The 25,023-nt window shown below is 42.6% G+C and overlaps 1 protein-coding gene across 1 annotated transcript in view; it reads left to right on the top strand.

The window, feature by feature from the left end:
• GART (phosphoribosylglycinamide formyltransferase, phosphoribosylglycinamide synthetase, phosphoribosylaminoimidazole synthetase) overlaps nt 1-25,023 on the top strand; it is a 1,783,038-nt gene that overhangs the window by 639,732 nt on the left and 1,118,283 nt on the right. The window contains exon 5 of the mRNA XM_044072949.1: nt 13,497-13,608. Coding sequence (XP_043928884.1) covers nt 13,497-13,608 — 112 coding nt within the window. The remainder of the gene's footprint in view (nt 1-13,496; nt 13,609-25,023) is intronic.

The raw sequence follows: 25,023 nt of genomic DNA, 5'->3' as shown, positions 1-25,023 counted from the left end.
TTTTTTTTTATGGGAGCAAATGTATGATCACCAAGAACTGAAGAGATATAATGTCGTGATGTGCCTCATTCTACACCTTTTCCTCCTCTACTGCCGGACTTTGAGGATGTTTATAATCCTGCTTGTAAAAACTCTTGATTTTCAGCCCTCAGTCTCCAAGAAGGAAGGATTTATAAAGTTTCACAAACTTAACAAGCACTTTTCTCCCATCTCACATCACACTGCAGCAATATAAACATGTATCCCATCAAGGAACAAGCTCCTGGTGTTATCCAGTCCTCCTCTAGTGGATAAATAGGGGAAAATTTAGAGTACTTTTTCCCACTTCTGTGTAAAGAATTTTTAACTGTCAGACCGATATGTGGAAGCTTGTGTAAATTGTGTAACCAGTCTGTGAGACCTAGCTGCTATTCTTTCCCCTGAAGGTAGTGCCCATCTAAATTTTGTTCTAAGATTTCACAGGTTATCTAAATGTGCCTTAAGAAGTATTTGATTGTGCAGACACTGTATTAGGGCTTCTGCTTCTGCTGCTGTTTTGAGGCGGTATGTCTGGTTATGAAATCAAAGGTTTTCTAATGATGTAAAGTTTGAAATATTGAATTCAGCTTTAGAAAAGGTTTTATTCTGCTCTTCTGCTACTGCAGTCTTCAAACAATTGGAGGGAGGGAAGTTAATTAAGGGAGTTTGATTTTTTTTTCAGCCTCCCCTATTACAAACCTCCCAGATCCTCTTTCGCACCCAAGAGACAGAGCAAGCACTCTTAGATTCATAGGCATGTACTAGGGTAGATGCCATTGTGGGCCATTTTAAACCTAGCCAGTTTCCTTTTTGGTGTTTGAATTAACCTATCCTATTTGGTGTTAGAATGGCCTTACTCATCCTATTGTCGATTAAATTACCCCAGTGAGAACCTTGGGATCATAGCATAGATAATTTTGAGAGGATCCATGGTTGGGATAAGGCATTTAGGAGCTGCCGCTGTCTATTAGTAGTACAGTGGGCAATTGTATATTTTCTGTTACACTTCCATAGATTCAACTTGTACCTGAAAATGGACAGATGAGCTTTGTTTTACATAGATGGTGTCAATTCCAGAGCACTAGTATCCTTTGCAAGCTGTAGCTGTCCCTTCAAACTTCTGTTGATGCAGAAGAGGCTCCAATCCCTGGACTGAGTATTTTTTTTTACTTTTGTCTGCATTTGACTTGTTGATGTGCAATAGGTTCATCAGTACTGTGTCATTAGATGCCTTGTATGTCAGACATAGGTCGCCTCTTAGCAGTTCTGTAGGATACAGAGTATAGTGGCAGGGTTTTGATGTGATCCTTGCAAGACATTCTTTAGGCCTTGTATCCTTTTAGTAAAGTATCTTTGTTGGTGTTCCATTTGCATGTGTTTGAACAGATATGCTAAGAGGCTATTTTACTCTGGCATAAAGAGGCTCAAGTAAATTTTGATACCCTAGGGTAACTTTATGGGGTTTGTGTAGTCTTGGGCATGGGTGGTCAAGCTTTTAGAGGCTGCCTCTGTCTACTGGAGACAGCAGCCAGACTGGGGTAGACTTCTGTTTCCCCATCCACTGTTCCAAGCTATGCTTGAATTGGGTTAGGAAAGACCTTTGCTTCACATGGATTGGAAACCCATTGCAGCAGAAGTAGTGTCCAAGACGTATACCTGTCCCTCTTAACATGTTCGGTTTATGCTGCGGATGAGGCTTGGATCCCTAGATCAGGTAATTCTGATGCTATTTGTTTTGCAGATGTGCAACAGGACCATTTGAGTGGGATCCCAGGGACCTTAGTAGGCCAGACACTGCTATTCATCAGTTTGTACCAGACACTACAGGGATATAGGGCTTTGAGGTGGCTCGCGTAGGACATAGTTTGTTTTTGTGAGGAACTTTCTTACAACAGTTGAGACACAGTTGAAAGGTGGGTCACTGACCACAAGTTCCTGTACCCTGAGTAACTCTTGGGGGTGTATTAACAGTATGGTAGTTCTGTGGGTTAGATGACTTCAGTAATGCATTTTTTGGCATTTAGTTTTGGTCAGTGGCTGTGGCACTAGTTTGGGAAAACCTTCCTGCAGGATGGCCAAGTCATATGGGAATTTTGTTGACTAGTCTTTGCTTGCAGTCATCTGCAGCCTCTCAGCCAAAACCCTTTGGTGTGTTGGCTTTTACTTCAGAGAAGTAGTTCTCAAAACAGGAGAGGTCAAAGCACCAAACCCTTGGGGCGTCACTGGTGACTGGTCTGTTTATGAAGGTAGCTTCTCCTGTTTTACTGTCCTATTTCCAGTTCATGAGCTACTTGTAAATCTAGAGGGGGATGCAAGTGTTCCAAGTTTTAGCTTTTGTACTATGTGTGAATGGAGATTTGTGTTAAAAAGCTTTGACTAGGTGAAGGTATGCAATGTGTACCATTTTACTTTCATTGATCGCAATGGTGATCTTTTTAAAAAGTCCACCAGGTTGAGTAAGCATAGCCTGCCCTTGAATCCAAACTGAAATGGGTCCAGTGTTTGGACGTTCCATATGTCCTTATTGATTAGTTCCATGATGATTCTTTCCATAGCTTTGCATATGATTGGGTCAGACATGAGGGTCTGTGATTGCCTGGGTCCTCCCCCTTAGCTATTCCCCATTTGCTTAGTACACAACTTGTATGGAGGCTGAGAATGAAAAGTGGTAGTGGGGTGGCTAAGTTGTGCTTCATGCTGTTAAGATGCATCCAAGGATATTTAGTATTTCTAGCTTTTGATAATGATTTTAAGACTTTGTGTGTGCGATAGCTGGAGGGAAAACCTCTTTCAGGTATATCTTGTGGGACAGATGGAAGAGAGAGAGGAATAGAGTCTGAGATTAATTTATTGGATACTAGGTTTGCTACACCTTCAGTCTCTGTGTAGGTGGTAATTTACAATCTGCTCACCACATTGCTGCTATGTGCCTCTGAGATCACGAATGTAACTCAAGACCTTGTGATTGTCTTTGGCTTGGGTGGGTATTTTGACCACAAACCTGGCTTTGGTGGATTTTAAGCACCTGAGCTTTATTTTAGTAAAGAGGGCTCTCATTCTTTTGGTAAAAATTCTCTTCCTTTTGGTCACAGTTCTCCATTTTATTTTAAAGCTTATTGATATTTCAACATGGGGCAGGGTTGTTTTCAAGATTTGCCCTGCTCTTGTCCCTACAGAGTGCAACTGCATCTATTAGCTGTTTCCATGCTAGTATAGTGTGGTGATGTACATTTGCACTTATTCAGTAGAGTTAACTGGGTCTGTTGGGGATTTGAAGCTTGCAGATGTATCACTTAGTAGTAGGTAGTTTGTCTTGGAAATGCACAAATGTGCCCAGGCTGGAAGGGGCTCTGTGGTTTCAATTTTGTTTCAAAGGAGAATGCTTTATGGTAAGACCTGCCACGTGACAAAGGTATGCAAGGGATGTTGCAAGATGCAACGATACTGGTTAAGGACAAGATCAAGGGGGATTCCCCTAGTGGGTACTCTAATTGTTCTTGGGTATTTATATTGATAAGGACCTCTAATTTGTGATGGTACACTAGTTTAGTTTTGGTGTAGGTTTCAGTCTACAGCTGGCTGATTTAGACCAGCTAGGAAAATGGTCTTGGCTTAATACTGAGTAATTACAGTTCCTGTAGATGGGCATTATGGCTTTCGAGTCACAGGAGGAGTTCTGTAGCTAGGTAATGTATGGTACAGGACCTTTCTGTTTGTTTTTTTTTTTGGACATGAAGAGGCTGCAGTGCAATTTCTGCTTTACCAGCCTTGATGCAAGTCAATTTACAATAGACTGAGACGCTTCCACCCTTTTTTCTCTCTAGTGCAGTAGCTGGTCTAAACATGTAGAAGGCATTAGAGAGCCAGACAGCCTCAGTTTTAAACTGTCTGTTATATAGATGTCTGAACTTCAGGGTGAGTATGGCTTGTAGGGAGTGGAGTTTCTTGTTTAGGCTCCTAGCATTGTTTAATAACACCTTCATGTTTTCCATTTTCTTGCTTTATTGTGTTGGTAGCTTTACCAGATTGGCATTTGCTAAAAAAAGGCACAGTGGATGTGGGCAATGTCTTTGTCAATAACTGAAACTCTAGAAAGGACAGATGCAGATCATCCCAGGAAACCAAAAACGAAGCAGATTATTGAAGTTTTGTTAATATTGTGGCATCATCCTTGAAGGTATTATGCTGCTCAATGTTAGGGTTATAGCTGTCTGGGAATGGTCTGAGGGCATCATGTCTCTCCATGTAGTCCAGGGAAGGTACATGTCAAGTTGTTGACACCCATATGTACTATGAGTCATAGTGGTAACAGGGGCAATGCCTGCCTTCTTAGGCTAAACAGATCACAAGAAATGGCAAGAGAGGAACAATGGGGAAACTACTATCCTTCCCAAAAAAGGGGACAATGTACAACCTCAGTGTGATTATGTGAGCACCTTTCCTCCCTTTCCCTCTCGTCTTGTCTCCTCTCTCAAAACCTCTGTCAGCTGGGTCTGTACATTTCCCTCTTGGCAACAGATTGTGACACTCACTGGAGTTAAGTGGTTCAAGAGGGGTACAATTGGCAGTGGATTAAAACACATCCTTTCAGGGGTGTTCCTCCCTACCCTCCAAACCAAACAAAATGTTTTCCTCTTTCTTCAACACTTGCTCACCCTAGTTAAAGTAGAACCACTGTTTAAATCGAAGGGCAAATTCTTCTATTCCACAATGTTTCTGGTACCAAAGAGTTTTTTTTTTTGTAGACCAGTTCTGGATCTTTCCTTCCTAAATCTTTCTGTGGAGGTTCCAAAATTCAGGATGTTGACCCTTCAGAGTCTGAATCTCATTCCCCAATCCCCAGGGAAGTTTTATGGTGACACTGGACCTGAAAAATGCATAGCAGTCTTCTCTTAGCCAAAGCCTTCAGGGCACTTCTCAAATTGTATGTCTGGGTCGCACACCATTCTCTGCATTATCCTTTAGGTTATCTACTGCTCCAGGATGTTTTCAACGTTGTAGCTCATTGCAGATTGAATGGCATTCACAGTTGTCCTTTAGACAATTTATCTTTGCAGAGTCTGCCAGATGTCGAGAGTTCTTAATGGTTTCATCTCGTCTAACCAACTTGGAATTCTAGATAAGCATTAAAAAATCCTCTTTGATACCATCATATAGGATTGCCTTTCTAGAACTTCTTTATGCATACTGTGCTGCAAAAAAGCTTTTTTTTTTTTTTTTTTTAATGCCGTTAGAAGGTGGACTTTTATTTGGGAACCTTCCCGATCTTCTGAAGTTTCTCTGACTTCAGGATTCCGGGGTCCATGGCATCTATGATTCTCATGATTTCTCTTGCCAGGTTACACCTAAGGATTCAATGGCATAAACACATGGACCAACACTTGCATCTTCTAGATTTCAATAAAAAAAGTACTGGTGGTGAACTGGAGTCTGCAAATACAAGCAGATGCAGGACTCCCCCTTTTTCTGCTTAACCTCAATCTATCGGTAAGTAAAGGTACAAAAGAATAACTCAAACCCAAAATAAACTCAAAATAGTATGTGTTGTGAGCACTTGCGTTCCTTTATTATAGTGGAATTTCATCAGACTAAAAGGCCCCAAGTTTGTAAGCCTTTTAAATAGCAAGTTAACCAATCAAAAACATAAATTCCAAATTAAGAATTAAATGTACATTCATTAAGAGTTCTATTGTATCAAAATAATATACTTCAGTGTAATAAAGCAACCAATAAATGTTAAACACGTTAAATATAAAAATTACCCAACAAAAGTTCATAGTTTGCCCGCTCTGAAACTTGGTAAACTGCTAAGCGATATTCTCTTAATACCCTGGTGACTGTGTTGCATTAAGTAACACCTGTCAGCATACCTGTAGATTCCAAAAAAGCTGACCAGTTACACCTCCCCTTGGATCACGATCAACCTTTTCCAAAATACAAAAATGAGAGTGCAGTAATTTCAGTAAATTTGAGTGCCTGGCTAGTGCATTTGTACAGTCTGTTTATTTTTAAGGCATATCAATGCCGGTAAATTCTAACCTTTAATCTTTTTTTTTTCTCCAGTTTTTGCAATGTAAAATACTGGACAATACAAATTGCCACATACATTACCTCATTAGTATTGCAATCAGATGTTCCTGTATTTTAAATATTTTCAGATGAGTCAATGTTTGTCTCATTAATAAATACCATGTCAGTGAGGACCAAGTTGCTTGCACCCTTGGTATACAGTGTGGTCCAGGGAGTTTTTTTTTTTTTTTTTTTTTTTTTTTTACAAAACCCAAGATTCTCTGTGCCTGTACGTTTGTCATATAGGATTACTCATTAATAGGGTGATTAGTCACCCATGAATATGATATTGGGGTGGATGGTGTGTTTCCAATAAGTTTTAAATATGGTATGGGTTTCCTGGGTTGTAGAGGGGGACCTATAGTTTTGCCTGTGGTAATTTGAACTTGAAGCTCAGGTGCATTGTCCTGTTTGACCAACCTTGAGGTATACTTATTTTTGATGTAAATAGAGACACCTCCACCTTTAGCCCCTGTCTATGTAGTAGCTGGTCTAAATGTGTGGAAAGTATTATAACCTAGCACTGTTGGTGTGTTCTGTGCAGCTTTAAACCATGTCTCTGACCACACTGACATCGGTATTCTCTAGGATGAGGATAGCTTCTAGGGAGTGGTTTTGTTCTGCTCAGTGCTACGCTCATACCAGCCTGGAACATGCATTCTGAGAGCTCCATGATGTGTCTCTGTAGTCTAGGGAGGTACATATCTAGTCATTTACACTCTCATGGACTAGGAGTCATACTGCTACTTGTGGTCCAGTGACCTGAGTGTAAGTGTAATGTGGAGGTTCCTGGCCTCTGATAAGCAGCTGACCATGCCTTTCTCCTTAACCTGGTGACAGGGACATTGTGTCACAGTGGAGCTTCCAATGACCACGGTGTTGGATTGTGTGGTGGCTTCTCTTATGGGCTTAAAAGTAAAAGCTTCAAGAGATGTGTGGATGTGTTGATGTGGATGTTTTGAAAGAGTGCATTTGGGGCTGAAGGAATATGTGGGTATGTGTCTTTGAATTGTGTGTGATGGGTGCAGCGTGTGTACTACGGACAACATTATTGACTCTAGGAGTGCTTTTATGTGAGAGCTTTGCCTCCAATGACATTGTGTAAATACATCTCTCATACCATATCAGTTTAAGAATTGGTTGTTAGTAAACATGAGAGAATTTCTACATTGCGTCAGGATGCCCATATTCACCAAGCTGGTAACTGAAATTGTGAAAGTTTATATCCATGGCAACTGACCTTTTTCATTGATTAGACAGTTGGAGTGAGCATATTAAGTAATGCCATGAGTATCTGGTTTACAGCTTTGGGGTCAGTGCTTGTCATTGCAAACTAGTTGTCCTGTGTACAGCTAGATGTTGGTGAAATTTCAATGGTACTTTTGTAGAAGAAATGTAAACTCCAGATGTCTGTACAAGCCACTGCCAAACTAATTTGTGGGAAAATTATTAGTATACCTTGTTGATTTATGGATGAAGTATTTAAGTAGATATTCTGAAGTTAGATGTAAATCGAGCAATACTTGCTGAAAAGAAAGCATTAGCTTGTCAAAATTTGAGAGGAGAGTTATGTGAATGGCTACTGCCTGGTTGCTACTAGTGCTGGTCTCACCCCAGCTTTATGCTGCTGGGTTACAATGCTCCTCTGCTCTTTCTCTCAACAGAAGCAAAACAGTAGCATCATTCCCATGATGAGAAGCAGGCCACAGGCTGTTTGATGATCCACAGTCCTCTCCCAGATAATGGAAGAGTCTATAGACTTGTAGCTTTTTCCTAGTAGATATCTTGAATAGCACCCAGACCAGTCAGGAAGGTCAAACAGACACTGCCCAACCAGAAACCACCAGGAATCAATCCACTCTGCTCCTCCTCTCACCGGGAGCAAATACAAGCACAAATTATAAGCTGGCACCTATGAAGCAGTTATTAGGCTTTCTGGTGATCAGTCTTGTCCCTATGTTCCTGTCCCTATGTTCCTTCTCTTACCAGGAGCAAAACAGAAGCGCTAATCCCAAGATGACTACTGAGAGGCAGAATGGGGGCACTCTAGTTGGTGGTCTTGGAGCAGCTATTGCAGATTTTAAGGGTAAAATGAAAAAAAAGGGTTGCTGTCTTAACTGAAGTACTGTTTTTCTTTTGGCTTTTCCCATTTAGGGGTCTCCACAGTGGAACTCCGGTCCGCTAATCATTGGCAGTCTGTTTTTATGGTGCAGAGGTGTTAGCCCGACGCCCAACCTTCAACGAAGGCACGCCCATTCACACGTCTTTCGAACGCCCCTCGACCGCGGGGTGGACATGCAGACTCCACACAGAAGACGCTCCAGCTGAGAATCAAACGGGAGAACCTCTTGCTGTGGGGCGACAACGCTACCACTGCACTACCACGGCTACTGAAGTATACACTATGCATTTTGATACGAAAGAGGGAATAACTTGCGCTTTAGCTAAGTAAGTTGAGAGCCACTAATTTTAAGTGCACAAGAGAGATTGGAAGGGTGTGGGCACTTAGTATTCTTGTTCTATGGAAAACTTTGGGATGGCCAATAAATTTAAATAGTTGGAAGGGGAGTGATTTCACAAAATTATGATTTTGTGCTAAGTCACAATAGCCAATGAAAGAGGAGAAGGAAAGGAGATGTGTGGTCAAATTAGCATAAGGGACAGGCAACAAGAAAGACAATTGAATTTAGAAACACACCACCAATCTTGGTCAGTGGGTGGGGGAAAAAAAACTAAATTTCTGTGACTCGCAAGAGATGCAGCTGAGGTCTTTGTCCTAGTCTAAATATCCAAATAAAATCAGAATACAAGTAAAGTGTAAAAAGAAAATAAATCACAATATACAAAATAAGACAAAACAGTACAAAATATAAAAGCAAAAAAAAGCTAACATTTCCCTCGTAACAAGTTGTGTCAGTGTCTTGAGTGGGCTTTTCCAGTAAAGGTTTATTTGAAACTGCATGTGAAGGGACTTTACCCCTTTTGGGTAGTAAAGCCCACCACAGCTTTCCTCCAAGATGGTACTACTCATTTTAAAATATTGTTAAAGATTTCCAGATTAACATTTTAGACTTCCCTGGGAATGCCAGCTATTCTTGGAGACTTCCCTGATTGTACGTGGTCATTTGTCATCCCTCCATCCTTTGCTGTTACTTCTGTAGCTTCATCTTCCTCCCTGTTGCAGAGTAGTTCCCAGTCCCCACCTATTAATATCCCTACTGAAAGATAAGTGGTGCTTCCATAATTCTCTTAAGATCCTTTTAAAAGTAGCTTCAGGTGGAATATAAATACGTGCCAGTGAACTCTTCCTTCTCTCTTGCCACAAATCTATCATTCTTTCTCCTCTTCTGTCCCTGTTGCAACATTTCTCACAATCAATATGGTTACCCTGCCTGCCCTTTGTCCATGATACTGCGATTATTTATTGTGAATATTTATTCTGAAGTTCTTTATTTGCCAAATTCATATGCTCATGTCTCTCCAAGTTAACATCGCCATTTGTACCCTATATGTAATATAATTCAATATGCTTTGATTCTTGTCCACAGCTATAAGGCCTTTCTCATTCCATGATATAGTCGATAAGGCAGTCATTCTGATAAGCTATTACTTTCATGTTCTACATGACATTTTCTAAATATGTATTTCCAACCAACAACTTACAAGAGCACATTAATGTTTGGCAGACTCTGCTTGCATGCAGTTGTTGCTGTTTAAGTCTTGTCATAGTTTCTCAGTTTTTTGCTTCAGTAAAAACACTTTAATTAAAAGCAATAGGTTTGTTCATTTAAAAAAACATTTATCTGCAGAGTATTTATCTAATTTAAACTTAGTGTAAAGAACCAATGTTTAACTCTACATCTGGTAATTTTATTATGTAAATGAGATATTGATTGTGAACTACGTTTCCTTATAGATTTAATAATAAGACTACATTTTTACTTTTTTTTTTCTAGGGAAGTGCACTGGTAAATCTCTAATTTGGACTGTGTAAATAGTGAAAAACACAGGATTTTCATGGAATTCCGTATTTTAGGCCTAAGTTGGTTACCACAACCTGTATTGCTTGTCATATTTGCTAATACTGCCAGTGTGCTTTGAGTATTCCAGACAGAGTTTGCTTTAATGTTGCATTTTGAGAATATAGTGCAGACTGAAAATTACATAAACAAAAAACTGGTATAATTCAATTTCATCTCCTGAAAATGCTATCTCATTTTTTTGAGAAGTGTGAATTGATGACCCTGATATTAATCTTGTATGCCGATTTGCATCCTCTGTTAACTAGGGTACTTTTCATCCCTTATCAATTCAAGGTCTACTCTATTTTCTCAGTGCCTTAAAAGCAAGACAGTTTGCTTCTAACTACTCTCTAATTATACTTCAATGCATTTATTTTTTTACCTTTGTCCTTAATCCGTACTTTAATCATTATTTTTCTTTAAATTTTCTTTGAATGGCACTAGAATATCCACAGCTAGCATTGGATGACAATGTGTTCAGTTATTGGCCTTGCTTGTTATTGTACCAGTGTACTTCATATGGAGTCACCTCTTGACTCCAATTGTCCTGAATATTAAATTTGTGTCATTGCTCTTTTTTTTTACATCAGGTGTATGATTGAATGTAAATACTGTTCTGGTTATTGTACTGAAGTCTCGTATACAGTCCACTATTTCTAGCTCCTCTTGTCCAAATTTAACTGTAATATGGCCTTAAACATAGTACTGCCTTACTTTTATTTCTGTTGAATCTTAAACTCTTATTTTTAGATAAAGTCTTAATTAAATTTAAGTAGGCATCCAGAGCAGACAAGCCTTCAGGTTTATTAATTACTGCATCTGCTTACTTGCAGACACGATATTTTGTTGAAATGGGAAATCTCAAAAAAAAAAAAAAAAAAAAAAAAAAACTTTATTGGTCCCAGAATTTAATCCTGTGGGAGACTCTAGCTTTACTTTTTTCCATAGGATGATTTAATACTCTGTTATAACAGACTGCACTTTTGATGTGGCTGCGATCCAATCCTAATAAGAATTACCACCTAGGCCACAGTTTTAATATGATTTGATTGACTAAGTAAGGTGTCAAAAGCCATTATATAGGAGTATACCTCAAGGCACTGTTTTCCTCTTTCTGTCAATACCAGTAATCTTTCATAAAGAGTCTGATAGCTTGAGGTTGAACAGCCTGTAATAAAAACATATTGTGTGCTATCTAAATTTAATTACGCTAGGTCAAGTTTCACTTTGCTGTGGCCCTCTACTGAATGAGTGTTTTTCTGAAATTAGGTTTCTAGATGTATGGTGTTTTTGTATTGTTTTTTTTATCTCCCTAAAATTAAAAAAAAAAATACTCAAAGGGCTGTTTATTGGTGACTGGGCTGATCAAATTTGGGCAAGCAATATTGTAAATCAAGACTGTAGGGTACAAAAAAATATGCAGATATGTAGGGATGATGAGGATTGTTTGGAGAATGAACCAGTGCAAATCTAAGATAAAATAAGGAACACAGACTAGTGCCAGAATGCCCTGGACAAGTTGGGAGCGCTTTAAGCATGGGAACTCCTAAACATCATCTGATGAAATTAGTGTATACTGTATTTAGTACCTACTATGAGTGTACTTTGTCCTTGATCACATTATGGGTCATTGTAATTGGTTCTCATCAGATATGCTACTATGTGGCTTAGGACAAAGTTTGAGGTCAGTACTGTTTATCATTAGTAAACCTTACTGTCCTCTTACCTGTTTCATCTCACCAATGTATCATTGATGCCTTTTGTTCTCTTAAATTCTACAGCTTCTTCTGAATGTGCCTTGTAGTGTTGTACTACCACCCTTGCCATGAAATATTTTTTAAATCCCTCTTGAAACTAGCACCACTCGGCAACTTCACCTTCAACATTCTTTGCATATCCCTCAACTTTTTAGCTAGAGTCTGAGACAGACAATAAATAAAGGGGACAAAGGCTCAAATTCAGGGACATTTTAGATGTTGCTCTTTTATGCTTAAACAGTTGCTAAAAACATGCTTTCACATTGGTATGCATTTTCTGAAGGGTGTGAAGTGTGAAAGTGTGAAACTCTTTCATTTAGTGCCTGCAATGCTCAGTTTGTGAGGGGAAAAAGTCAGAGACCTCAAGGGACAACTGAGTTTTCTTTGTATTGCCTCAAACTCAATTCCACGTGCGTCTATTAGTGTTGTCCATTTCTCATTTCCATTCCACTTTTTTGCTGTACATGCCTACAAATCTGAATTTTCCCTTTACAATTCAGCCTTTCCTTGCAACTTTCTTTGCTGTTAGAATGCAATGTCATATTCCAGATATTTCTTTAATGTCCTTGTGGTTTGAGTTTGCTTAGAGCATTGGTAGTCCATTGTGTTTAACTCTGTATTTTAGCATCCTTTGGTTTGGTCCACTGCCCCTTTCTTATTGCTGTGGACAATTTCTCTTGGGAGTCATAACCCAGGACCTTGTTTACTTTGTCATTGTAGTCCCACCCCACTTGACACATTTTTTCTGAATGCCACCAATTTTCATCTCTCCATATTTTCACAGTAAATGATGCCACTAATTTGCTTATTTCACCAGCAGTTGTAAATATCACTAAAGGTGGTCTCCATAATTTGCAGCTGTGGTCTGCATTATGGTAACACTGCCTTTTTTTCCCCCTGTTTAGCCAGTGAAATATGCTGAATCAGACTTGTTCAAGCACTGAATCCTGCTGCATTTCACTGGGGTTATTGTGTTGGGTAGCTGTTCCCCCACTGTGCTTCCAGTCTTTTAGCTATTTTTCACCCATGTCGCCATACTGGGACCATTCCGTGTAATTTCCCCACTTATCTCTCTTGCGTCATAATGTCATTCGTCTTGGTGAAGTCCCAGATGCAACGTATCTGTTATGTCTTTTGTCTCTTTGGTGCCAAGTGTGCAGAAACAAGTTTGCTCTGGAGCATGAACATGCCGTTTTTGTCCGTCTCTAAGACCATCCAGGAAATTCAGTGGCATGCCCTGCAGAATCCTTTAAATCTACTTGCGCAAAGAATGAAGTGAGTTTTGTAGATAGCTTGCTTATTCCCACACCCACTTCATAAAATCATGGAAAGAATTCAATGTTATTTGCTAGATGCCAAACTTTTGCATGTGTTCTTCCTTTTTCCAGTACCCCAGTGTCCCGCATTTTTTCTACATTACTCCTATTTGTTCAAAATATTTTATTCCCATACTTCTTGCTTCCCTTTTCTGGTTAATCCTTTTTTGCCTGCAGAGCTGGTTTGGACTTTTTGACCTTGGCTGAATTTTTTTGTAAGTATTTTGAGTGCATATGTGAAAAGTGACATAGTAATTTGGATAGCTACATGGTTAACTGTAGTGTCCATGTTTGTATATTTTTTTTTTTTTTAGTGCCAGCTTTCCTGCATTGGTGGTGAAGGCCAGTGGTCTTGCAGCTGGAAAGGGTGTAATAGTGGCTGCCAACAAGGAGGAGGCATGCAGTGCTGTACATGACATACTGCAGGTAGGCGGAAACAGAAGGATCCATGTTTAATAGTGTATTGCATTGTATTGTGGTAGTAGTATTCATAACCCAAGTGGGTTTAAAAAAAAAAAAAAAAATACTTTTACTTGATAGCATAGCTCTTTCTAGAAAAGCTTGTTTATGGATGGTAAATACTTTGCAGAGCTAAGTGAGGACATTCAGACATTTGTAAGATGTAGCAAGTGACATAATGTGCGATAAGTGCAGGACGTGAGGATTGTAGAATAATTCAGTTGGCAGGAAGTCTAACTTCCATCATGTTTCCATTTATTTTGTCAGGTTAAACAGTTAATGCAGTAGCTGAGCAAGTGAAAAAAATGGATAAAATGAATTACCTTTTTTGAGAGCAGTAGGAGCCATTAAGGCTATTTAACATTTCTTTTAATTTTTTTAAGCCTTGTACTCCCAGTTCCTGTCTTCCCCCTTGCCTTTTCACAAACCTGTCAGTGTGTTCATCCAGTCCTTGTGTCCATAACCATTCTCGTGTAGTATTTAAGCAAATCGGTGAAAGTCAGTCTCTCCTATTCTGTCCATTTCCACCTCTGTTTTCTGTTCATTGCAACCCTTTATATCTCTCTTCCAAGGTCTAGTGCAGCCATATCTTGCTCCCTTGTCTTTTCTGTTTGTTTTGGTTAAAAGCACTTTTAACTCCTTTAATCCATGTTGTACTATTTGTTTTCCATCCATTGCATTATTCTAGCAGCTTTTCTTTTGACTCCTTCCAGTAATCTGATACCATTCTGTGACCCTCCAGCATTGCAATGAGTGTTCTGATTGCTGCTTCCGGTATCTCTTCTGATTGTTTAGTCTATTCCAGGTGTAATCTGTACTCCAGATCTTTTTGTTGCTGTCAGTTCCTCTCTCCTCATCTGATATTTCACACCATGATTGCTGTGGCCAAGGTGCATTACTTTGCATTTGTATACACTGAATCCCTGCCCTGATTCTATGTTTTGGTCTATAGTCTGTTTTTCCAAATCCTTCCTTAGACTGCTGTCTCATCCTGCAATACTGTTGCCAACTTTGTTGAAGATAATCTGTTCTTTGTTTCATGGGGTTTGCCTTGCCACAGGCCCTGTATGTACTGGCATTTAACTATGAAGTAGTCTTAATTCCTTAGTCTTATTTCTAGTCTGAGTTAAAAGTCTTGCTGATTTGTGGTCCTTTGGGAAGTAACTAACCTTTTCTTCAGGATACTTTTCACAATGTTCTTTGATACTGATATTAGGCCTCAGTTCTCTGGATTTTTTATGCCACTTCCCTTCCCCTTTTCTGTACTGGGAGTACTGCAGGTAGTCTCCCTCACCTTGGGCAATTTCATATTGACCAGTGATTGGTTGGGAATCTTGGTTAGGGGACCTTCTAGCACACTGGCCAGATTTTTGAGGACTTTGTCCGGTTAGAAAAATCAGTCCTCTTTCTTTGCTGATGGTTGTCCACTGCTCTCTACAAATGAAAGCAAGAGGTGAGAGGTATACTAAAGAGTGACAGGACAGTGAAGACTGAATTGAAGTATTCATTTGCTACTTTCCCACTCTTCCATCACGTCCACTATTTTTATTCAGGTTTGTCAGATCTGCTCCCCCCTTCCTTTTTTGTCCTATACCTTAGTCTGTTTTCACTCTTGACTATTTCTGTTGATTATTGTTTAGCTTGTGCCATTGTTGTCCGTACCTTGTTTGTTGTTTTGTTTGTTTTCCTGCCTCTTGCTAAATACTTCACCTCATCCTTGTTTCTTTACTCTATCACTTGGATCACCTTTTTATGCAGCTATGTAGACCTCTGTCTGTTAAATCCTTGTGTGTTTTGTATAGACAGGAGTGCTACAAAATCCTGAAAGCCCAAAATCCCGAGACCAAAATCTTTAAAGTTAAAAATACTGAAACTCGTAATACTGAAAACACACAGGATACCAGCACTTAAGTATTCAGCACAAGTACATACAGAAACAAAAGACAAGCCAAATTACTCTTCAAGTATAAGCAGTGGGGAAAGCCCCCCTGCAGCCCTCATGTGGAGGGCTTTGTGCCCCAGACCCCTTAAACTTAAATATATCAAATCCGAGATTGCACTTATTGTAGTGAAGTGCAATCTGAGTTGATATATTAAAGGGGGTTTGGGGGGGGCAGGGGGCTTGCCCCCTGGTTATAGTTGAAAGGTAATGTGTCTGTATGTACTTGTGCTGGAATATTGTAAGTGCTGGTATCCTGTGTGTTTTCGATATGAGATTCAGTATTTTGAACTTTAAAGATTTTGGGCTTTCAGGTTTTTGTAGTGCTGTCGTATAGGCATAATGCTGATAAGCTAGCCTGTTTCAGTAATTTGTGTGATGTGGTACCCAATTCAACATTTCAGATGGTATGTGGAGTTGTAGCAGTAATGGGCTGTGTGAAGAAAATTAAAACACTAATCTGTTAGCATGTCTGGCAGGTGATTTGTGTATATTCTCAGGTTAACTTGTATTGTATACACTTTCACAATTAGACATGTTGGCATGCAAGTTTTTAAAATGGTGAGTATTTCCCTGTTACAAAATGTTTAAAGGTTCTGTGTTTTGATACATTTCTAATTGTACATGTTTGTGAGGGAGATTCTAAAGTACAAACTGTTTGGAGAATCAGCTGATCAGTAAGTGATGTCATTGGAATGTTCCTGGTTGCTTTGTGATTATTTGAACAGATTGACGGGGAAAAGAACTCTCAAACAGCTGATTATTTTAAAATAAGACAGTTGAAACATCTGGAGTATGAGAGACTGCTTAAGTCAGTTGAGCATTTAAGGGGTGCAGTCAGTTTCAGATGCAGCAGAGTACTGCGCAGTGGCTACCGAAGAAAAAGGACTCACCAAACGTTGTAAGCCTGCCTTTGCCTTGCTGTTATGTTTTAGATTAGATCAGGGACCGTATTCTCTAGATGTCCTAGTCTCATGTTGCAGTATTCTTTACTTTAGGGAGTTGCTGCTTGCAGTATCGGATATCTGGTCAGTATACCAAAGTCTTGAATGCATGAGTATGTGACATTGCATGTCAGAGCCATCAACTAATGCGAGCTATATCTGTAATGTCTGCATGTACCCAAATAACTTTTCTGCAGCAGTGCATTTCAGCCAACTGATCGCCAGCTCCAGTTATCTGGTGTTCGATTTCGTCCATCCATTCTCTACATTCGTTTCAGGCTGTCCCCATTCAGATAAGTACCCTTGTGAGTTTTTTGCTTCTTTACCTGTTTCAGACGCATGTCATCTAGGAAGGGTCAGTACGCTTGTGGAAGACAAATTCCATACAAGGACATGCACAATAAGTGTTTGTTCTGCTTAGGGGTAGCTCATGAGTACAAGTCTTGGGATTTGCCAATTCTTTGTCCCCAAAACCCTGAGAAGCTGTTTGTCGGTTCTAAATCTCTATTTAGAGAAATCAGCAACTTCGTCACTTGGGTCTGGGATGTGAGGCAGAGCGGGAAGCTCTGACAAGCTGCCAAGGAAGAAGGTTAAAGTTAGGCCCAACATCCAAGCTGCACCTCTGGAATCCGGTGAGGTCCTCGAGGCAGGTGTTGGCCCAAGATCTCGCCAGACTTTTGGATACCACCCCTATTACTGGGAACCAAAATGGAAGGTGGTGCAACGGGTGTTTAGAGTTAGTCTGCTGAGGCATCTGTTATCTAGTCACCATTCCTCACATTTAGGGTCTTGGATCCGCTGTCTGATCCGAGCTGGCATACACAGACAGCTTAGCTCCAGCTCTTCCCCTCCCATAATGCTCTGTTGCCCTCCACTCCCTGAGATCATTTGCCGCTTCAGTCAGACTCAGATTGCTCAGCTCTTCATTTGTTGCAAGTGTATTTTGGGATAATTTTTTGTTGGGTTTTTCCATCGTCTTAGAGTTGGTGATAGTTATCCTACCCTTGATATCCCCTCCCAGTTGGTTTTTGAACTTTTTTGGTGCCTTTTTTTCTGGGTTTGTTGTGTTTCTTGTATACTGTATTGGCCTAGTTAGTTTTTTTAGTAGTAGTAAGTGGTCGTTGAGTATTTCGGACGGTCTTCTTTAGGTTTGCTGATCTTTGGCTCGTCTTGACTTTGATAAAGCATTTTCTCTTGGGTTACTTATGTCAGATAAACCATTGGGTTTTAAAAGGTGCTCCTCGTATGGTTGGAAAATTCCTATTTCCGACTCGCACGACGAGTGTTTGTATTGTCTTGGTGGTGACCACCTTGAGGTGGAGTGCAGCATTTGTGCTGCCTTCAATCCTAGAGCCTTGGTTGACTGTCATAACAAATTGCTCATTAAAGGTTTGGTCAAAGGAGGCCCCTTGGTCACTGGTTCCCCGGCCAAGGCGGGCTCCTCGGGGGCTAGAAAGAGGATTCCTGTGGAGGAAGCCCCATCCAAACATCCCAGGTTGTTTGAACCAAAGTCCGGCTCCAGCAGAGCAGTTTCGGATCAGAGAGCTTTGGGTCCCAGAACATCCAGGGAGTCTACTCCTGGATCAAAGGGTTCGGATCCAAAGCCTTCAGATCCGACTTTGGCTGCCTCTCCCAGATCCAGGGTGCCAGACTCTAGAACTTCGGATCTGAGGACAGGAGCCATGCCCATGGATCCACCCCTTTCAGATCAGAGAGATCTGAGGGTTATTTTTGGAGCCCTTGTTTTCGGCTCTGATTGGTCTGATCTGAATTGTGCTGGTGCCGATTGTAGTGGAGGATCTGTCTTTGGATCCTTTGTCCTCCGTGCAGGTCCTGTCTTCTAGTATGTCTCACTCTAGGGAGCACAAGAGATGCTCAGGCTCCAGGCACGGCTCTACCAGCAGGTCCTCCATATCCTCCTGATCTTCCGGGAGTGCCCTTCCTGTGGATATGGACAGGGAGATGCGGGCCTTTCTGAAAGCTCAGATGGAGTTGAGGCTTCTAGTTTCTCTGGCCCACAGGTCGGGGATCCAATCTCCCACTTCTGATTTAACCACTCCTCATCCGACCAGTGGCTTGGATTCTCAGGGGCTGTCAAGCGGGCCGGAGGCTCGGGGAGTCCTGGGGCCCAGTTTGAGTCCTTCCCTAGCGGGATCAGTGGTTGGTACTGTTCGGGTCCCCCTGGGACAGACCATACCTCCGGTCAGGGCTGTCTACCTGTGGTCCATAGGGTTAGATTCAGACTGTTTTTTGACTTGTCTCTTCCCCTGGGCACCTCATCTATCGATAGCTCCGGTCTGGTGCTGTCCAGTGGAGCAGGAGGCCTGGGGGGGGGGGGTCTACCTTATCTTCTGCTAAGGTTTTATCAGAGGGAGAGGGAGATGGGACCTCCTCCAGTCCTGCTTTCCGGGCTGCTAAAAGATCCTTCTCTGCAATCAGAGTTGCTGCCCCCCACACATGGCTATCCTACCCAGCCTCCGTATCTGAGCGGCCTGGGTCATTCTGCTCAGTCAGCCCGTCTGACCTAGCCTGCAGGAGCTGCCTCCCCCTCAGGGGTCCCCTCCTCTTCTGAGTCTTCCAGCAGAGGAAGTACCCAGGAAGAGGACATGTAAGAGGAGACATCTCAACTCCCCTATGGAGTCCCTAACTGAGGATCTAGATGCTGATGAAGGGGACGGGTCCCAGAGATCACTGCCGGAGGACATCTTTGGAGACCTACTAGAGATCCCCAAGGCCAAAGGCGGTTGGTCTGCCCAATCCCCATCCTCTGAGGAAGCCGTATTTCTGGAGGCTTTCGGTATGGATCTATGTACCTTTTGGGTGTCTCCCCCCCCCCCCCCTTGCTGATCCTCTTATTTATCTCGTGGCAAAGCAGGGCTTAGAAGGAGCCAGATACTGTGGAGCCATTGCCAAAGAAAGCGGACAAGTTTCTCAGTCCCCCAGCAGATAAAACCTTTTGGTCCAAAGCTGTCCCGGTTGATGCTATTGTGGTGGCTGCTGCCACCAAAAAGGAATTGGCAGAGCAGAGTTCTGTCCACCCTCCCAATCATGAATTGAGAGCTCTGGACAGATTTGGAAAGCGGGTGTTTGCCTCTGCTGCCTTTAGCCTGCGAGCATTAAACTATCTTGCACATTTCACCTGTCTTCTTCAGAGGGATTTGATAAGAGATGTCTACTTCCCTTTCTGGGTTCATGTCTGAGGAGGTATTCAAGGTAGTTTCTCTGAAGCGATCAACCCTTCATTCAGTTGTGAATTCGTCCATACGGCTAATCTCCAACACTGTGGAAGGGATCTTCATGGGCAGCGGGCTCAGGCATTGTCATTAGACATCATGCCTGGCTGCTCCTGAGCTGGTTTGCAGAGGCCTTCAAGACCTCATTTAACACCCCCTTTGATGGTTCCACTCTTTGGTCCCACTGTGAAAGAGATGTTAACCTGCAGTGAACAGGAGGGGAAGTCTTTGTCGGCCATTGGGATCAGGTTTTTTGCCCACCAGAGGTCCTTTTTAAGACCCATAAGGGGAGTAAGAAAATGTGGTTTCAGAAAGTCCAGTCTTCCTTCCAGGATGTTCAGGAGGATTCCTCTTCCAGAGGACTGGGAAGAGGTTTCAATGGTAGATGTCACCCTAGGGGCAGTGGAGGCCTGCAAAATCAAGGTTCCAGGGAACCCTTCTCGGAGAAACCTTTGAAGCGTCCCGGAGATGTTGCTAGACTGTCCTTCCTGGAGGCAGTCGAGGGTCTGTTATCTTTGCACACTCTAGCCTGGGCAAGCAAGCATTACAAATTATCGGTGGGTGCTAGTTATACCCAGGGGCTATTACATTCCCTTTTTGGAAGTTCCCCTGGAATTCAGAACCCTTCCAGGTGTGCCACCCAGTCAGGAAGAGTTGGCCCTACAGGAGGTTGTGAACCTTCTTCAGAAACTGAGGTCCTCGCAGGGCAGAAGAGATCCGAAACTTATTCCCACTGTTTAGTTCCAAAGAGAACAGGAGACCTACATCCTATTTTGGACCTCAGCCGCATGAGCCGGTTCGTACTGAAGTCAGTTTCATATGGTCACCATGCAGTCTATTGTGCCCCTCTTGCTCAGCAACAACTGGATGTGCTTAGGGGACCTCCAAGACGTGTACTGCCATATAAAGAAGGCTCGATGGTCGATGGTCCAGGAGGTTTCTCCGCTTTTGCCTGGGAGCCAATCATTTTCAGTTCAGGGTCCTGCCCTTTGGTCTCACGTCAGCCCCCCCGGGTGTTCACCAAATGCATGGCGGTGGTGGCAGCTCATTTCCGGCTGCAGAGAATCCAGGTTTTTACCTATTTGGACAATTGGTTCCTGACGGCCCCTACAAGGCATCAGCTATTGGACAACATTCACACCGTACTCTCCCTGTTTCATCAGTTGGGCATTACAGTGAACATGGCGAAATCCTCCTCTATTCAAACCCAACGTCTGGAGTTCATAGGCACTTAGATACCACCACGCAGATTGCAGCCCTCCCTCTTCACCGGGTGTCTCTTATTCACACCCAGGTTCAGATTCTGCTGGACACCCAGGTTCAGATTCTGCTGGAGCAAACCTGCTGTCTGGCTTAGCTCATTCTCAGAGCACTAGGATCCATGGTAGCTGCCATTTATTTGGTACCGATGGCGCGGTACCATACAAGAGTTTTTCAGTGGACCTTGGCAGTTAAGTGGTTGCCACTCCTCTCACCCTCAGTGTGTCGAAGGCATCTTACTTGGTGGATTTGTTCACTGGATCTTCTAGTGAGCAGGTCATTCATTCCACCAATTCCTACAGCGACAGTCACCTCAGATGCTTCCCTCCTAGGGTGGGGGAACATTTCCAGGGACACTGTCCAAGAGACATGGTCGCCATCGGAGACCAAACTGCACATCAACGTTCTGGAGATGAGGGCAGTCCTTCTGTCATTGCAAGCCTTTCAAGATTGCCTCCCTCAGCGAACAATTGCAGTTCTGACAACATGGCTGTTCTGTATATAAACAAGCAAGGGAGCACATGTTATCTGCTTTGTCGCACATGTTATCTGCTTTGTCGCAAGGCCATGAGGGTCTGGGAATGGGCAATGGCCACAGGGCGTTTTCTCATTGCAATGCACATTCCTGGAGCATCCAACGTGTTGGTGGGCAAATTGAGCAGGGCTATCTTGACCCCGCATGAGTGGTCCATGAATCCACTGGTGGCCCAACAGATCTTTCGTCTGTGGGATTACCAAAGCTGCGATCTGTTTGTATGTCTTCTCAACCACAAGTGCAGCTGCTACTTTGCATTGATCCCCCCAGAGGGGGGGGGGAATCTCCATGGACACGCTTACTCATGATTGGCCTCTGGGTCTCCTGTATGCCTTTTCTCCTTTGCCTTTAATTCCCCAGAGTACTTCACAAAGCCAGATTCCTCGAGTCAATTGATCCTCATTGCCCCCTTCTGGCCTCGTGGTTCCCCCTTCTACAGTCTCACTTGAGGCATCCACCCTGGGTGCTCAATCTAATTCCGGATCTTTTGTCTCACCAGTCTCTTCTTCCACTCCCGAGCCTTCAAACCTTCCGTTTGACAGTGTGGTATGTCCACTTCCAATGATTTTGGCTAAGTCCAGGCTCTCTTCACCAGTAAAGGATATTCTTGTTTCCCAGAGGTCTTCCACTAGGAAGATTTATTCCAATAAATGGAAGAGGTTTTCGGTATGGGCAAAGAGTAAGAATCTGGACCCCTTTTCTGCCGCTGTTCCTGAGATGCTTCTCTTTTTGACCTCTCTTTTTAGGGAAGGGGGCAGTTTTTCCACGATTAAGGTTCAATTAGCAGCAATTTAGATTTTTTACCTTAGTGGTGATTCTGCCTTTTCCTTGCACCTCTGTAAGCACCTTTTAAAAGTGCTTTTCTCTTACAGCCTCCGGTGAAGCATCCTGCTCCTTCGTGGGATTTAACTTTGGTCCTGCAGGCATTGAAGCATCCCTTTGAACCAGCGGCCTCTTGCGATAATAAATTTCTTTCCTGGAAGACTGCCTTTAGTAGCAGTAACTTCGGCGAAGAGAGTTTCGGAGCTGCAAGCTCTTACTATCAAGCTGCCCTACTTAGTTTTCCATAAGGACAGTGCGTCTCTGAAGCCAGCTCCATCTTTCATGCCTAAAGTGGCCTCGACAGCAAATCTCAATCGATGTATTCATCTTCCCGTATTTTTTCCTAACTATTCTAATAAAGGGGAATACATACTGCACACTTTAGACATTCACCATCATCTTTGTTTTTATCTGCATAGAACGGAAGAGTTTAGATGTTCAGACAAGCTATTTGTAGTCTTTTCTATGAATAGAAAGGGCAGAGGAATTTTGGAAGTGTCTCCTGCTGGATTTCGCAATGTATTTTCCTTCATTTATTCTTCAGAAGGTATTCCTTTGTCTGCAACAGTGAGGGCACACTCCACCAGGGCAGTTTTTACCTCAACTGCCTTTGCAGATCATCAGTCTTTAGATGACATTTGTGCAGCAGCAACATGGTCTTCTCACACATTAATTTCCCACTATAAGTTGGATTTGGTTTCTAGAGGAAGGGCTTCCTTTGGCTCCACGGTTCTTCGGCATGGCCTTCCTTGAGACCTCCCAGGATTTGGGTAGCTGGGAACTCTGACTGTAATGTGAGGAATGGTGACTAGATAACATCAGATTTATAATTATGTACTTGCCATAACTTGGGATCTGTGATGTGGTCACCATCACTGTCCCACCCTCCAGCCCCCGTCCTGGAAGATTGGTTGGATTATGGTGGTCCTGTTTTACTGGTAGTGCTTTGGTCTGTCTTCTTTCCTTATGCAAACTCTGAGGGAGTGGAGGGAAGCAGAGCATTATGGGAGGGGAGGCGCTAGAGCTAAGCTGTTGTCTGTGTATGCCGGCTCGGATCGGATATCAGATTCAAGACCCTAACATGAGGAATGGTGACAACAGAACACAGATGCCAAGTTATGGTAAGTACACAACTATAATTTACAACCATCAGCTCCTGATGGTGAGGGGTAACCATGGCTCATGGCATCTGAGGGGCCTTCTACTGCCTTACCACCCATTCCTACACCATCAAGGCCTACTTCTGTGCCTTCTCCTTCCACTCCTTTAAAAAGAAACAAAAAGAAAACCACAAGGCCCAAGATTCTACTCCAGCTTGGGAGACCTTTTCTCAGTTCTTATTCAAGGCCTTTCATGTACTCCAGCCCCAGATTCCCCAGTCAAGCCAACCACTTGCTTCATAGATGGAGTCTGAAGAAAACTACTCCTCAGATGAATCCCTGACATATTGCTCCCAGATTGAATCCTCTAAGGATTTTTCTACCCCTGAGGAAGAAGAGACCCTCGCTCCTGACCCCCCCCCCCCCCGGGAGAAGATTTCTCCTTTGGGGACACTATATTTCCCTACTTAGACTCAGAGACACCTTCCACTTGAACTCTTGCAGATGGGGCAGCCCTCACCATCTGCAGTTCCTCCTTTAGTCACAGCTTTGCATGATGCTTTCTCAGTTGCTTCCCAAAGCCCAGAGTCCCAGCCTCCTGCTAACAAGAGACCAGACAAATTTTATAAAGTGTTTTCAAAGGAGCAGCACCCTTTTAAGAACCCACCAGCAGATCCTGCTGTTACAGTTAATGCTGACAAATCTTCAAGGCAACTAACTTCTTCCATTTCTTCCTACTAATTTAAGGGATAGCAAATTCATGGACAGGTTGGGGAAGAAGGTTATACTACCACATTGGCCATAATAATCATCAAACTTGCATGGCCAAGTTTGCCCTGGATTCTTTGACCAAGGTCTCTACTCTGCTGTCTGATATGCCTGACTCACCAGCCAAGGCTCAACTGGACACCCTTCTGAACACAGCATCCCAGGTTACTAGACAATCAAGTACAGCTGTGATGCAGTTGAAGCCTCTTTCAAATTGGCTGTGTCTAGTTCAGTGTTGAGGAGATTCTCATGGTTGAGACCAACATATTCCCTTGGATATCCAAGCGAAATTGTTAGATGCTCCTTTAAATAAATCTGTACTCTTTAGAACTGCCTCTGCAGAGTTACTTAAGTCACTGCAGGAAAAGGCAAAGACTTGCAAAATCTAAAACACTTACTGGTGTCACCGGTTCCCAATTTCCATAGGAACTAACCCCCCAAAACCCAGCTTTGAGGCAGTCCTCTCATTCGTCTGCCTCCCACCCCAAGGGAAGGCAACCATCTGCTCCCAGAGCTTCATCCACCTCTACACCCTCATCCTTTTGGAGGCGGTCAGATTCAGATAGAGCTCCTCCGCTGCGAGTCCCTTCCCTTACCCATCTCCACCCCCCTGTCCCTACACCTAACCCTATCCCTACCCTCCTGGCAGAAAATTACCACAGACTGGGTGGATGCTCGCCATCAAAAGGGGATATTTTATGACTTGGTGGGAATCTCCACCCTTCCAGGGGGTTCCACAGCCTCCCTCCAGTCAGCTTTCACTATTCCCTTCCATCCTGGC

The sequence above is a fragment of the Protopterus annectens genome, chromosome 5.part1 (assembly GCF_019279795.1).
Source record: "Protopterus annectens isolate FY-2018-M chromosome 5.part1, PAN1.0, whole genome shotgun sequence".
Taxonomy (NCBI): Eukaryota; Metazoa; Chordata; order Ceratodontiformes; family Protopteridae; genus Protopterus; species Protopterus annectens.
The sequence above is the reverse complement of the archived record's forward strand: the minus strand, read 5'-3'. Positions and strand labels throughout refer to the sequence as shown.